This window comes from Triticum dicoccoides, chromosome 3B (assembly GCF_002162155.2).
Source record: "Triticum dicoccoides isolate Atlit2015 ecotype Zavitan chromosome 3B, WEW_v2.0, whole genome shotgun sequence".
Classification (NCBI taxonomy): domain Eukaryota; kingdom Viridiplantae; phylum Streptophyta; class Magnoliopsida; order Poales; family Poaceae; genus Triticum; species Triticum dicoccoides.
This window is the reverse complement of record NC_041385.1, coordinates 679311297-679326409: the sequence shown is the minus strand read 5'-3', so window position 1 is coordinate 679326409 and position 15113 is coordinate 679311297. Positions and strand designations below refer to the sequence as shown.

Genomic DNA, 15113 nt, shown 5'->3' with positions numbered 1-15113 from the left:
CATGGGCAAAATTTCATACTGCAGTAACTCTCGAACTAACTCCCATCATATATATAACAAACAAGGAAATTAAGTAAATGATCTACTTCCCATGCATAACCCCTCAACAAACTCTCTTGTGCAAACTCACATTCCCCTCTCCAAGTGGTTACCAACACAGGCTGGTACTTACAGCTACACTTGCCACCCTACGAAGGGCACTGGCGATTATCGGCACATTTAACATGGCTAGTGTTGCAAAGATCTGATTGCAAAACATCAAGTATAACATGGCTCATGTTGCAAAGCACTTATCTTGCATATCTCTAAGCGCGGCCCATATTAAAGACACTCGTCGGCTGAATCGGACGGCTATGGTGCGCTCGTGAGGTGGATGCAACGGCTCGTGATCTGGCCGATTTTTGTAAAATATCAGCCGGCCAATGCGTACCGTCGTTTTTGTGTAAAGAAAAAATATAGTGGTCTCTTTTGTTTGAAACGGTCAATGGGTGATTTCGCTGCTCACTCGTCCACCACACCCGAACTCCATCCCTTTCCCGTGAGTTAATTGTACAGAAGTACCACAATTAGAGCATTGCATGTGGATTGGTACCATTTTTGGTAATTTTCACATGTTAGTACCAAGTCTGAAGCCAGCCGTTATAAAAAGGTCTAAACCACGTATTGACGGTGTATCTGACCGGCTGGGCCCACCTGTCAGGTGCTGACGTGGCATATTTTTTGCAGAAAACTCCCTTGCTTTATACGTAATCACATAAATGCCCAATTATTTCGCGGAAAAAAAACTTCTATCAGAGGCTTTTTTTTCGTTCGTAATTTACACTACCGAAGCGGACTCGTTGGAAAATTTCCGTCGGCTTGAAAGAATAAATAAAACAAAACAACTGAAAATTGACGCCCGGGGGGGTTTCGAACGCGCGACCAGCAGTCCAGCCGCGACTCGCGCTAGCCAAGACGCCACAGCAGAGCTCGCGGCAGACAGCAGGCGTCGTCTCCTTTATACCAGCCGCAAAACGATGGGCCGGCCGCCTTCAATTTTTTTTACCGCACTTACCTGGCGCGCGTGTTGGTGCTCATTCGTTGCCCAGATTTCTTTACGTTTCATTTTTCTTACTTATTATGCTTTATTTATGTTTCTGGTTTGGGCTTATTTTTAGGTTTTTCTTTCTTCTTTTTTCATTCAGTAGGTTGGTTTTTCTCCTGGATTTTTAACATATTTACTGAACATATTTTATGATCGGTTTCAGTATATGATGAACATGTTTTCAACTATGCACGAACATTTGTACGCTAAGCACTTTTTCTGCTTATAGTGAATATTTTTCAATGCACGATGAACTTTTCTTTACAAACGGTGAACATTTATTTAATGGAATGAACTTTTGGTAATATACATTGAACAAATTTTAAATGCAAATTTAACATTTTTATAATATAGGTTGAATTTGTTTTCTTAAGATATGATGACATTTTTGCATAATGTGCGGTGAACTTTTCGTAATTATGGTGAACATTTTCTTAATACACGATGATTTTCAAGAATATTATCATTAAACAATTTCTTAATTTATGGTGAAATTTTTCTTAATACACGATGAGTTTCAAGAGCATTATGGTGAATATTTGCTTAATACATTGTGAATTATATGTATTTCAAAAAAATGTTCAACATGTGTTAAAAAATTATTGTATAAAATCATTCTTGCATTTCAAGAAACACGTCGATTTTGTAATAAAAGTTGAACCGTTTGAATGCATTTCTAAAATTTATTATGATTATACATTTATTTTTAATACATGTTGTCAATTTTTAAAGTAAATGTGCCTTTAAAAAATACAATCAATATACGGGTAACTCAAATAAGAAATTGTGTGCTGAGCATATAATTTATTTGATAGTTGTGTATTTGAATAATATACTGAGGATACACAATAATTGTAAATGGTTGTGGTCCTGAGTGCAGACACATAAAATTTGGGAGATATGTGTGTTCTAGTTTGGTGCTTGACACTTGATAGCACTAATATGCAATTCCAAATAATATATATTTACTAATATCATAATTTAAAAAAACAGTAACTCAGCGCGCGCAGACTAGATGGGCCAATCGCCGGCCCAGCGTGACGGATCTACTATAAAAAGCGTTTCGCCTGGTATCTGAGTTATGCCCTAAGTTGGCGTTGTGGCTAGCGCGGGTCGCTGCTGCACGGTCCGTCGCCGGTTCGAATCCTGCCGTCTTCAAATTTTTAGTTGTTCTATATATTTGTTTAAGCCAACGGAAAATTTCAAACAAGTCCGCTTCGGTAATGTAAAATTACGAACCAAAAAAAAGGCCTCTCATACGAGCCCATTTTCTGTAAAATAATTGGGTATTTATGGGATTACTTACAAAGTAAGGGAGTATTTTGTAAAAAATATGCCACGTCAACACCTGACAGCCGGGCCCTGCCGGTTAGATACACCGTTAATACATTTTTATACATGGTTTAGACCTTTTTGTAACAACTGGCCCCAGACTTGCATGTAAAAATTAACAAAAGTGGTACCAATCCGCATGTAATGCCTCAATTATGATACTTCCGTGCAATTAACTCCTTTCCCGTGCATTTCCTTCGTCTTTCCCCCGGCTGACCGACCAGCTACCACCAACCCAAACCAACGCGGCAAAATCTTCTCCTCTCTGGTCTACCTCCGCCTGTGTCCTAGTGCTGCCGTTGTGCCGTACCTCAGCGCCAGCCACCGCCGACGCCTCAATCCCGTACCACGCCCCCGCCCCCAGCACCCCCGCCTCTCACGCCCCTCGTGCCCATCGCCTATCCCGTTTCCTCTCACCGCAGCATCGCGTTTCCGCGGTCTCCGCCCCTTCCGCAACCTTCGGTCATTGGTTTGTGAGGTATGATCTTGTTTTCATCCGGTGGCTAGTCTAAACCCTACTGATCTCCGCAATTTCTGGGCACGCCGGTGCGCATCCGGCACATCATATTCATCAGCCCCTGCTTCCTGCACTTCACGACTCTGTTATAGATTAATTACAGATTATGGGGACAGGGGATTTACTTTATAGATCGGTTGTTACTAGTTAGTCTGGAGGCAGCCACATTTACCCTCCGAGGGCAACCTCTTTCCATGATCGGAGCTCATCAACAATCTTAGATACAGGGCCGTGCACGCCTTTTGGTTGAAAGTTCAGGATTCTTGATGTCTATTTTTTTTACAGTAGCAATTTTTGGCCATGATCGTTACAGTCGTAGACACCCGTATTCACCGTGATATAAAAACTGCTGTTATGCTTTCGTGTGCCGTGAAATAGGATCCTTTCATTCATGCAACGTCTGCAATGCTGGGGCATGTTTGCATCAGATGGTGTAGCTCATATGATTACATTCTTAACTGAACCGTGCAACCAGCTCATGTTCCCGCGCAATTGAGCAGCTACCTCCAGCTCCCTACCTAGTTTTTGTTGCATTGATGTACCTCTTTTATCAATTTTGGGCGATGATCGTTACAGTTCTAGACACCATGGACGCCCGCAAGAATCTGCTACCATTTCTGCCCTGTGAAGTAGGAACATCTCATGTAACGCGTGCTATGGTGGGTCTGTTTGCGTTTGATAGCGTGGTGTCGATGATTACATCTTAATTGAACTGGGCAACCAGGTCATGTTCCCATGCAGTTGAGTAGCTCATTTAAATTTTATTCCTAACTACACCATGCAAGCTTTGAGCCTTTGATATTTAACTGCTTCGAGTCACATGACATTAAGCTACCTTGATCCTGTGAAATCTTTGAAGTTGAACTTTCCTTCAGCAGAGCCTTCAAGATTTGAGCACCACAGGCAACAGTCTCCTACATCCTAGTGTCGGTACTTGGTAGGGTAATCTTCCCTGGTCCCCAGAAGCTGACCTGTATATGAGAAGATTGAACAGAGCATGTGAACCATCCTGAAATCTGATGCACATGTGAACCATCCTGGTCGTGAGGCTTCCACCGATCAGTCTTTAATTAGACTATGCAAATGGCTCTGCTAGCAAGGCTATCTCTTGCAAGCTCTGAAGCAAGAGAGTCTAGTTTGGAAGAAAGACATGCTGGTTCTGATGAACAAACTTCGGAACAATCAACGGAGGAAGCATCTCAAGCATCTCATTTTGACAGTGATTCACAGGTTCTTCTAGTCAGCTCTTCGGTTAATGGTAGTCTTCCTAATACCGGTCAGATTGATAGGGAGGTTGACATTGACAATGGGATGATACGGGTACCAAGTGATAGGACAAATTACAGTGGTGATGCGTCTGGAGAGGTTGCTGACCGGGGGCTTTCTGTCTCTTCTGCCCCTCAAAGGGAGAATGTAATCCTGCCAAGATTGGGTGATGTCTGCTTGGAAGGGCCATTTGTTCGGCGGCAAACATCTGACAGGGGATTCCCCAGAATAATATCGTCGACATCCATTGATGCCCGGGGTGATTTCTCTGCCATTGAGAATCAGGTACGCGGGCTAATCAATGATTTGGGAAGCGATTCCATAGAAGGTCAGAGATCAGCAACATCAGAGATTCGCCTTCTAGCTAAACACAACATGGAGAACAGGATTGTCATTGCTAATTGTGGGGCTATAAACTTGCTGGTTGGCCTTCTTCATTCACCCGATGCCAAAATCCAAGAAAATGCAGTGACAGCCCTCCTCAATTTGTCACTTAGTGATATCAATAAGATTGCCATCGTGAATGCAGATGCTATTGATCCTCTCGTCCATGTCCTGGAAACAGGAAACCCTGAAGCTAAAGAGAACTCAGCAGTTACTTTGTTCAGTCTCTCATTTATTGAAGATAACAGAGCAAGGATTGGACGATCTGGCGCCGTAAAGCCTCTCGTTGACTTGCTGGGAAATGGGAACCCACGAGGAAAGAAAGATGCGGTAACTGCATTGTTTAATTTGTCCATACTTCATGAGAACAAGGGTCGAATTGTGCAAGCTGATGCTCTGAGGCACCTAGTTGACCTTATGGACCCTGCTGCTGGAATGGTCGATAAAGCTGTAGCTGTCTTGGCAAATCTTGCTACGATACCAGAAGGGAGGACTGCGATTGGGCAGGCGCGTGGTATTCCAGCCCTTGTTGAAGTTGTCGAACTGGGTTCAGCGAAAGCAAAGGAAAATGCTGCCGCGGCATTGCTTCAGCTATGCACAAACAGCAACAGATTTTGCAGCATGGTTCTTCAAGAGAGTGCCGTGCCCCCTTTAGTTGCACTGTCACAGTCAGGAACGCCGCGCGCAAGAGAAAAGGTTTGCCACTTCCTATATCAAACTATACAACTAGAAGAAAAATAGTTACAAAATCGTCTTGCTAAGCATTTGAATTTGTTGCAGGCGCAGGCTCTTCTCAGCTACTTCCGCAACCAAAGACATGGGAACTCGGGAAGGAGATGATGATGATGATCCTGTGATATACATCAGCTATAGACATGGGAACTTCTATAGTGTACATCAAGCATTTCCCCGGATTCCTCAGATGGTGGTTATTGTTGTTGACTGACGATATGTACTGTTTATAGGAAATTAAGATTGTGCTCAGCATCTCATGCTAATGGTGGATTAGTTGGGATGTTTGTGACCGGTCGTTGTTGTTGTTGTTGAGATGGTGTATTTTTGGGGTTTAATTTTTACAGCTTGTCTATTGGTATCTGTTTCGCTGAGATTTTGTTACGTACATGCTATTAGCTGATTCAGACTCTGATTTATCGCCTGCATGCTTTCTCTTCTCTGTCTAGACTTGAGAGGTACTAGCTCTGATGTGCCTGATCTTGTGACCGTAGGTTAGGGCATCATATGTACTAACACTCTTTGATTGAATTGAAATCAGTAGTTAGTGCCCGGCGTTAACCCTTTTATTCCAGGTCTCAGACAACAAATGTATGTCTACATGCTCATTGTGATTCTGTCAATCTTTTGGTTATGCATTGATTGTTTTGATGTGGTATGTCTACATGCTCATTGTGATTCTGTCTACATGCTCATTGCAAATCCATCTAGTGTAGATCATTGAGCAGGTTCAGAAAGATTTTTCAAATGGTCCTTCTAGTGCCTTAGTAAATCGTGTAGCCGACAAGTTTGGTTGGTACTGTTTAGTGTTTACAGGTGCTATTTGATTGCAAATGAAGTTGGTTTTGTCATGGTTTGGTATGGTTTGATTACAGGTGCTGTGCTGGCTGGGGCTCACGCTTGCCTATTTGTTCCCCTTCACTCCTTCAGGCATACAACAGCTGAAGCCAAAAACACCCAAGGTCCCTCAGAAGATCTCAATCTGCACGCCGGGATAGTCTTCAGGAGAAAAAAAGGCCAAGGCACATGCCCTACCTTTTCCTATATTATGCTCAAACCCCGCCCAGTGTCCAAAGACACGATCATATGCCGTCACCCTCGGTTCTATGGACATCCGCCTGAGAGCCACTGCGTTGTCAAGGATGCACAATACCACCTCAAGCTGACCTCTTAGACCGATAAACCCTGAAACCTCGAACTGCTCAAGATGACGGTGCGCGCATGGCTGAAAATGCCAGTAAGATTCAGGCTCGTTGGATACCCCAACCGACACATGTGGAAGCATCTGAAAGTATAAGGTTTGTCGAATGTTAGATAACAACACAACCAGCATTGGAGACTGAAACTTAAGAGATATCCTCCATTTAAATCAACTTTAACAATCCGACTTACAGTTCCATGTAGTCTAATCTAGTATAAGCAGTTGCAATTGCAGTGCAAACCAGGGCGAATTAAATGCAACAAGCACTAAGCAGATATCGTTTGCCTCAAAAGATAAACAGGAGACATGCATCACAGGAAGAGGGACACTTACATTTAACTCGAGCCTTTGCAGAAGAGGGGCCACCTCTAGAAGACTCACTAAACGAAGAATCCCATTTCTGATTCTTGAGTCCCCAAGAATACTTACAGTCACCTCCAGTTTTATGAGATGAGTAAACTTCATCAGGCAATTTGAAAATCCAACCACCTACAGGGTCAACAAAACGATATTTACATGGCATACCCTTTTTACATACATGGAAATGAAACATGCATCACGCTGGTCGGCACAGTACCTCGGTGTTTATGCAAGCATTCACAGATAGTGTCTCCACGCGAGACAGGGTCTTTGGAAGTTCGGTGAAGACATGTTCAAGAGTATCGTCATATCCCAACAGCGTCACAGTAGCTTCTGTTGGCTTCATGGATTCACTGAGTGTAATGGGTATGGCCTGACCCGAATACTCAAATTTTGCTAGATTCGGAGCACTGAATTCCATAACCTGCAGCTGGCATCCCCGGACAGATAAATTACGCAGCCGACATAGTGGTTTCTGCACTTTCAGATTAAGCACTGGGTAACAACGACCCAGGCGCAAACACTCCAATGCACTGCACTTGGACAACAGCAGCTCGAGATCTCCTTCCGACACGTGAACAGATTGGAGATCCAACACTCTAAGCTTCAAAGGGCCATAGAAATCACGGGGTAGCTTCAACGATGCAAAGACGAGCTCAAGTGACTCGATGTAAGATGCCCCTTGACTGCTAAACATATGAGACGGCAAGGTGTATGCATCCTCCCATTCATATGACCTCACGGAACCCCTGTAGAACACAGGGTGCAAATTAACAGCAATCTCAGACGCCCTGGAATCGAGTGCGAACTTGAGCCATCGATCCAGATGTTCCGTGTGCCTCGCATCAAGAGCAAACGTGACATCGAATCTTCTCACCCCTGTACCGCTGTGGGATTCCAGGATGGCATTGACACGCCTGATGAACCTGCGTCTTCTTCTACCCCTCCTGCTGCTGCTCCTGCTAAGGGTGCCATACTCGCGGTTCAGGATAGTGGGACTGTCAAAGCATAAATTGGAATGAAATGTCCACAGCCGTCTCCAGCTTGTCGACACCAAACTGGCCCTCACGGCATCCTTCAGTGTCAGCCTTGATACTATGTCATGCATAATACCCTGGATGAGGACAGATATAAAATTCAGTACTCCTACCAGTTAGAAGAATCATGATACTAGCCTGAATGCCCTGGATGTTTGAAAAAAAAAAAACTAGATGAGGACACTAAAAGATATTTTCGGATTAATTCAGAACTTACGTCCTTGGACCTACCTCCGGGAGACTATGGATCACAGGCTCGGATTTGCTTCTTTTAGCAGTACATTTGTCCGAGGACAACATCATAGCTGTCTTCTTTTGCAGGGCGTCTGCTAGACAATTTTTCGCATGAGCTGCTGCAGACTAAACTGATAAATCATGTTCAGTAATAACCCAGTCATGCTGAAACTGACATTCACTACTGTAGTTGCATCCCAAAATTCTCAGTCGCCTGTAATCTTACCTGTTGCTGAGTGGTGCCGGCCGGGTGGCGGCGGAGCCCAGCGCGAGGCTGCGGAAGGAGTCGTAGCTTGGCGATTTGGTGAACCAAATCGACGCCTTCCCTGTCTTCGGAGGGGGAGATTATATGCCCCCCACCCCCGACCAGTTTGGATACGGTCACGGCTCCGCTTCGTCTCCAGGGAGGCTAGGAAGTTAACGAGGCCGTCTGGCCGGCCGACTCAGTTTAGAAATTTCGCAGCGCCGCCGCGCTCGGCAGAGGCTCCCCTCGCCGATCTTGCGCCGGGTGGGGATGGACCGGAAGCCAGGCCCCAGCAGAAGCCCTAGACCTATTCGAGGAGGGTTCATAATAACCCCTGAAAAAATATTCTCTTAACCGCCAAAAAATAGCTACTCAAGTATATATTTTTCTTGAATGGAAAAAATAGCTACTATTAAATTCTTAATTCTTATAAAATTATAAGTATCTATCAGGGCTGTATGGGCTTTGATTTACATACACGTGATAGATTGATTATCATCGTCTGGCAATATTTTGGGACAAAACTACCTTAAAAACACGGTCTCTCTTCTACTTTTATGGGCGGTATTTACATTTTCATGCCAGCTACAAAAACTCTGTGACTGTCGATCGGTAAGGCATCGATGCCCTGGGAGGTGAGCTGATGCATTGCAAGCTTCTCGAGCAAGCACAATCAAAGATAACCAAACTAGACGTGCAACCGCAACGGCTACGATGTGCTGCGATGCAACGTCGGTTGTATTCATATCATGAGGCGTTGTTTGGCTTAGAGAAACTCTAGCACATACCTAAAAAAACGTACTATAAAAATAATTATTGTTGTAGTGTTTGGGGCAAAAAAAAAATAAGCGTCCAAGTCAGACACCGTAAAACCGATTGTATTGTAATTTTATTTTGCAATAAACCGCAAACCTGCCTCCCAAACCGCATATATTCGCTTTGTGCTCATGACGCAGCTTCTTCCACGCGGCCGCAAATTGTCACCATCGGAAGAACAGGATCAGGATGCTCAAAAAGGACAATGTTGAATTCTTTGATGACCAAAACAAGCTGGCCATAGCAACGGACTATTTTACCACCGTTTTTGGGCAGCAAGTGATCTCCCTCCCAACTGTCGATGTTCATAGGATATATGAGAAAACCAACTTAGACGCCCTGAAAGTACCATTTTCATGGGGCGAAATTGTCAAAGCCATTGACAAGTCACCGAACCACAGGAGCCCTGGACCGGATGGGTACACTAATGAGTTCTATAAGGCTTTCAAGGGGGTGCTCAAGGAAGATCTTCTCCATTTCTTCCAGGAGTTTTATCTAAATGGCGCTGACCTACAAGGAGTGAATACAGCACACATTGTGCTTATACCAAAAAAGGAAACACCTGTTGAGATAAAGGATTTCCGACCTATTTCACTCGTTCACAGCCTGCCAAAGCTAGGTTCAAAAGTCCTTGCAAACAGGCTTCAGCCCTTAATCCCGTCTTTGGTGCACCCGCTGCAATCCGGATTCCTCCCTGGACGAAGCATTATCGAAAACTTCTTGTTAGCAGCTGAACTTGTACAGCAAGCGAAGAAGAGACATATGCCCATGATTGTCCTTAAGCTTGATTTCAGAAAAGCATTTGACAACGTCAGTTGGGAGGCCCTTTTCAAAATCCTTGCTGCAAGGGGATGCGGAGACAGATGGCTGGGATGGATCAGCTCTATACTATCTTCGAGTTCCTCAAGAGTTATGATCAATGGTGCGCTCGGAGAACAGATCAAGCTGAAATGTGGATTACGACAAGGAGACGCCTTGTCGCCATACCTGTTCATTCTTGTGGCCGATCTTCTACAGAGATTATGCATCGCGGAGCACCAACTGGGCACCCTTGAACACCCACTTGCGGCACATGCGCCCTTCCCTGTGCTGCAGTACGCAGATGACACCTTGATCCTCCTAAAGGGTACGTATGAACAAGCCTCAGTTATCAAACGGATACTCAACAGTTTCTCTGATTTCACGGGGCTACACATCAATTTCAACAAAAGTACCTTCGTCCCCATAAACATGGACGACGACACCTGCCGCAGAGTTCAGGACTTACTGCAATGCCAGATATCCTCTTTCCCCTGCACCTACTTGGGTCTGCCCCTCTCCACAAACAAGATCACCCACGGCCTGCTCATGCCGGTGATCCACAGGGTTGACAAACGACTGTCTGGTTGGCTAGCCACCTTCCTCTCTTGGGGTGTGAGGCTCACACTTATAAACTCTGTTTTGGCCACTATACCAAACTACTTCATGGCATGCTTCCACTGGCCGAAACAATCCTTGGACAGGCTAGAACAAATACTCAGAGGCTTCTTATGGCAAGGCAAGAATAAAGCATCTGGTGGACAGTGTCTTGTTGCCTGGGACTATGTTACTTTGCCAAAGGCCAATGGCGGCTTGGGAATTAGGGACCTCAGGGCTCATAACTTTGCCATGATATGCAAACTTGCATACAACGTTCTGCAATCAAGTGGAATACCGTGCTATGACTGGTTCGCTCAGCAACACTGTCAGCATACCATGCCCATGGATAAACATCATAGAGACACTGCTACCTGGAGTTGCCTGGCATCAGCCATCAAGACAGTCATAGAATCAACGAGATGTACCTTGGGAAATGGATCCAGAATCTCCTTCTGGCACGACTGGTGGTTGGACTGTGGAAGGCTGAAATTCTCTTTCCCAATTCTCTTCACCTTTGCACAATCGCCTTATTGCATTGTTGCCTCGCAGTTCACTGATGGACAATGGAACCTCAAGCTACATCCGAATTTAACTATGACAGCCACAAGAGAAATGGAGGCCTTACTGACGATTCTAGTTGGAGTGCATCCATCTCTTTCTCACACTGAAACAGATCAGAGAAACCCTTGTATGAAATCTGGAAAGGTCACCACTGCATTCTTCTATGAGCTGCTCACGTTCAGGGGGATCCTTTGCCCAGCTGCTCCAAAGATATGGGACACTTTGATACCCAACAGACATCGGGTCTTTCTTTGGCTGGCTCTACGAGGTAGACTGAACACAAGAGATAATATTCTCAAAAAAGGCTGGACGTCAATCACAACACACAATGGCTGCGACCTGTGCCCTGCAACCGAAAACAGTAGCCATATCATCCTCAGATGCAGGCTTGCTGATGCTGTTTGGGAGCGGGCAGGCGTGCAAGACAAGGCAAGAAGCTCCAATGATCTCCAGGTTTTTTTACTCGCCACGGAACCCCCTGCATATGGCAACCTCTGGCATATTGTTTTTGCAGCCTGCGCCGTGTCTCTCTGGTCTGCCAGGAACGAGCAGGTCTTCCAGCACACACGATGGTCCGCTGGCAAGGTGTTGAGCACGATTGCAGACCTGCTGCGCCTGTGGAGTAATCGTGCGAATAACAATGAGGATAGGATTAAGCTGTGTAATTTTGCTGCTCTTTTCCATACCCCTTTTTCTACCTCTTTTTAGGCTTGGTGACGGCTAGCTGCACTGTCGCAGCGCTTACGCCACCTTCATGTAATCTGGTTCTAACCAGCCGGGCCTCGCCCGTTTTGAATGCATAAGGTAGATCATGATCTACCTTTCCTTTTAAAAAAAACCGCATATATAGAATATCAACCTCCGTTTTTGTGTATAGCGAAAACCAACCCGAGCTTGATGGGAGCGAACTTTCCCTCGTTGCTCTTCCCACTCCTACAAGTCGCCCCGTCCAAACCAACCCCTGCCGCCTGCTCATCGGCACAAATCAATTGGAGTTAAAAAAAACTTGAGTATAGAGATATAAGCCAGGAAATTAAATTAAAAATATTTACCTTGGAGTATGGGCTTGTAATATTACACTCCCTCCGTTTTTATTTACTCGTCGGTCAAATCAGACTTTGTAAATTTGACAAAGTTTATAGATAAAAATATTAAAATATACAATAACAAATCAACACCATTAGATTCATTATTGAATGTACTTCCACATCATATAGATTTGTTATGGTAAATAATTATATTCTTTTCTATAAACTTGGTCAAATTTTAGAAAGTTTGAGTTTAGTCAACTCTAATATGGGAGTAAATAAAAACAGAGGAAATAATATTTTCTTATGGAGGAAACATATTGTATGATGTTTTAGCCCACCACTAAAATGATTGCTAAATTCTAACAAGAAAGACATGTTATAGTACCAGCAAGTAGCTATAACAAAACATACGAACACATCATCATGAGTCAATCTTGGAGTAAAAAAACTTGAGTATAGAGAAATAAGCCAGAGAATAAAAAATGTTGATGCCTTGGGGTAAAATATCCGTTCATGAAAAAAATAAGACAGAGAGAAAATGGAGTAGATAGAACAGAGAGAAAAGTGGAGTAGAATGAAATAAGAAAGAGAAAAAAGAGTAAAAAAAACTTGAGTATAGATAAATAAGCCAGAGAAATGAATTCAAAACAAAGGAACATTTACATTTATGCCCCTAAGTTGCGTCTACTCCTAGATTTACCCATAATTTTTTGATGTGCTCAAATTTGTCCATAAAAAGCATTTTAGGTCCCCCAGAAATCCAGAATGCCCTTCCAGCTTGTCAATCTTGTTTGACCAAAACTTTAAAAATTCATATGAACTTAGAAAAATACAAATACAATATGAAAATGTTCATAAAATATCACCTACACGCGCATGTCATTTACGTTTATCACCTACACGCACATGTCATTTACATTCATCACCTATGTGTAAATGACATGCGCGTGTAGGTGATATTTTTATGAACATTTTGATATCTTATTTTGTATTCTTCTGAGTTCATATGAATTTGTTATGAAAGGGCAAAACAACTTTGACCAGATGAAAGGGCATTCTTGCGACCTAAAATGTTTTTTTTGAAAGAAAGGGGTCGCCCCCCGCCCCAACTTTTTATTAAGCCAAGGCAACGACATAACCAGACTGTTAAACAGCTCTCGATGACAACCAAAAGTAGCTGCCACAGAACAAACAACAGGGTTTTAAGCTATCTCCCTATTACATCTCTCCATAGGAGTATCACTCTTACATAGGAACTAGAAGGTGATAAATCACTCACGACAGGTAGACCCAAGCAATTCTAAGCAGTTCCCCTCTTCGACGCTCCAAAAGCCTTAAGCACTGGAGAATTGGAGCACCCTGGGCCTCTGAAGATAGGATTTTCCATTGCCTGATTATCGCCGCCACCTGACCCAGCACACAGCGTATATCTCACCATCTTTTCCCCTGGAACACAAAACCATTGCGCAAACGCCATAAGCACCACAAGGTAGCAGATGTAACAATATTTATAGCTTCACATTGTTTTTTCCTCTTCCAGAAGGAAGTCAATGATATAAAAGAAACAGGAGGAATGATGTCAAGTGCTTCGGCAACCACAACCCATACGTTAGACGCAACAATGCAATCAAACAAAAGGTGTTGGATAGATTCCGGTTCAGAACAGAAAACACAAGTTTTGTCCTCTACATGTCTCCTTTTGGCCAAATTGTCTCTAGTTAGGCTTTTATTATTGAACATCAGCCATAAGAAGACATGGATATTTGGAGGGACTTTGATTTTCCAAATAAAATCTCTAATCTCAGAAGGTATCCCACCAAAGTTAATCAGTTTATAGAATGATTTAACAAAGTATTGCCCATTTGATTCTAGGTCCCAGATGGGACTGTCTAGTGACCTGAAAGGGTAGTTTGTTTCACCAGGTCAACCAACAAACCCCATTTGTGCATCGTAGCCTCATCCACACATCTTCTGAAGGTAAGACACAGGTTCACCCCATCCCAAACCTGGGACAAAGTAGCATCCTGCTGATGACAAATATCAAATAAATCCCAAAAAACAGTTTTCAAGGAGCATCCCCCAGCCCAATTATCATGCCAAAAGGCAATATTATCCCCATTCCCAGGACTCCATTTCTAAAAGATTTTGGCAGCAGCAAAAGCCCAGGAAATGCTTTTCCAAAAAGGAGACCCCGAGGCAGGTTTAGCATGAAAAATATTAGGTTTATTGGTAGCATACTTAAAGCAGAGAAGTTTTTTCCAGTCCCCCTCTCTCCCATCATAAAATCTTTTTCCCCATGAGGCCAGGAGAGCCATATTAAATTCCTTTAAGTTGGGGACACCCAAGCCACCAAATTCTTTTCTTCTGGCCACAAGGCCCCAATTAGCTAGGTGGTACTTGTGGACCTCACCTACATTGCCCCAAAAAAAGTGAGACATTTGGGAAGTGATCATGTCAATAGCCCACTTTGGGAATTTCATCACCGCCATGAGATAAGAGGGAATACTGGCAATACAAGTAGTCAATAGAATCAGTTTGCCTTTATAAGATAACAGTTTGCCCAGCCAACCAGCAATGTTTTTAATAATCCTATCAATGATAGGTTGCAGGTCTTCCCTTCTCAGCTTTTTAAAATGAAGGGGCACACCCAGATATTTGAAGGGAAAGTCACCAAATTGGCAACAAAAAAATTGAGCAAACTCTCTAGACATTTACTCACATACATGAATGGTATGCAAATCACTTTTATGAAAATTAATTTTTAAGCCAGAAAGCTTCTCAAAATAAGTCAGAATCCATTTCAAATTTTTTGCATACTCCACAGACTCCTGGATGAATAGAATGGTATCATCAGCATATTGTAAACTAACTACTCCACCAGGGATGGCATGTGGGAGAAGCCCACCAATCAAACCG

General features: G+C 43.5%; 2 protein-coding genes across 6 annotated transcripts; one reads left to right on the top strand and one right to left on the bottom strand.

The window, feature by feature from the left end:
• Nucleotides 1–2723: 2723 nt before the first annotated feature.
• LOC119277813 (U-box domain-containing protein 4-like) lies at nucleotides 2724–5659 on the top strand. 2 transcript variants are annotated; one of them, XM_037559134.1, is made up of 3 exons: nucleotides 2724–2894; nucleotides 3812–5279; nucleotides 5364–5659. In XM_037559134.1, exons 2-3 carry the CDS (start codon nucleotides 4011–4013, stop codon nucleotides 5421–5423), a joined length of 1329 nt encoding a protein of 442 aa, XP_037415031.1. In that variant the 5' UTR covers nucleotides 2724–2894; nucleotides 3812–4010; the 3' UTR covers nucleotides 5424–5659. The 2 variants fall into 2 exon arrangements, with proteins under 2 accessions (XP_037415031.1, XP_037415032.1); XM_037559135.1 differs by having other exon boundaries at nucleotides 3809–5279.
• A 100-nt stretch (nucleotides 5660–5759) lies between these two features.
• Nucleotides 5760–8689, bottom strand: LOC119277811 (F-box protein At5g03100-like). 4 transcript variants are annotated; one of them, XM_037559131.1, is made up of 5 exons: nucleotides 8374–8689; nucleotides 8145–8278; nucleotides 7094–7990; nucleotides 6850–7005; nucleotides 5760–6600 (listed from the first exon to the last, which is right to left on the bottom strand). In XM_037559131.1, exons 2-5 carry the CDS (start codon nucleotides 8214–8216, stop codon nucleotides 6283–6285), a joined length of 1443 nt encoding a protein of 480 aa, XP_037415028.1. In that variant the 5' UTR covers nucleotides 8217–8278; nucleotides 8374–8689; the 3' UTR covers nucleotides 5760–6282. The 4 variants fall into 4 exon arrangements, with proteins under 4 accessions (XP_037415028.1, XP_037415027.1, XP_037415029.1 ...); XM_037559130.1 differs by having other exon boundaries at nucleotides 8145–8273; XM_037559132.1 differs by lacking the exon at nucleotides 8374–8689 and having other exon boundaries at nucleotides 8131–8236.
• Between the last annotated feature and the right edge of the window lie 6424 nt (nucleotides 8690–15113).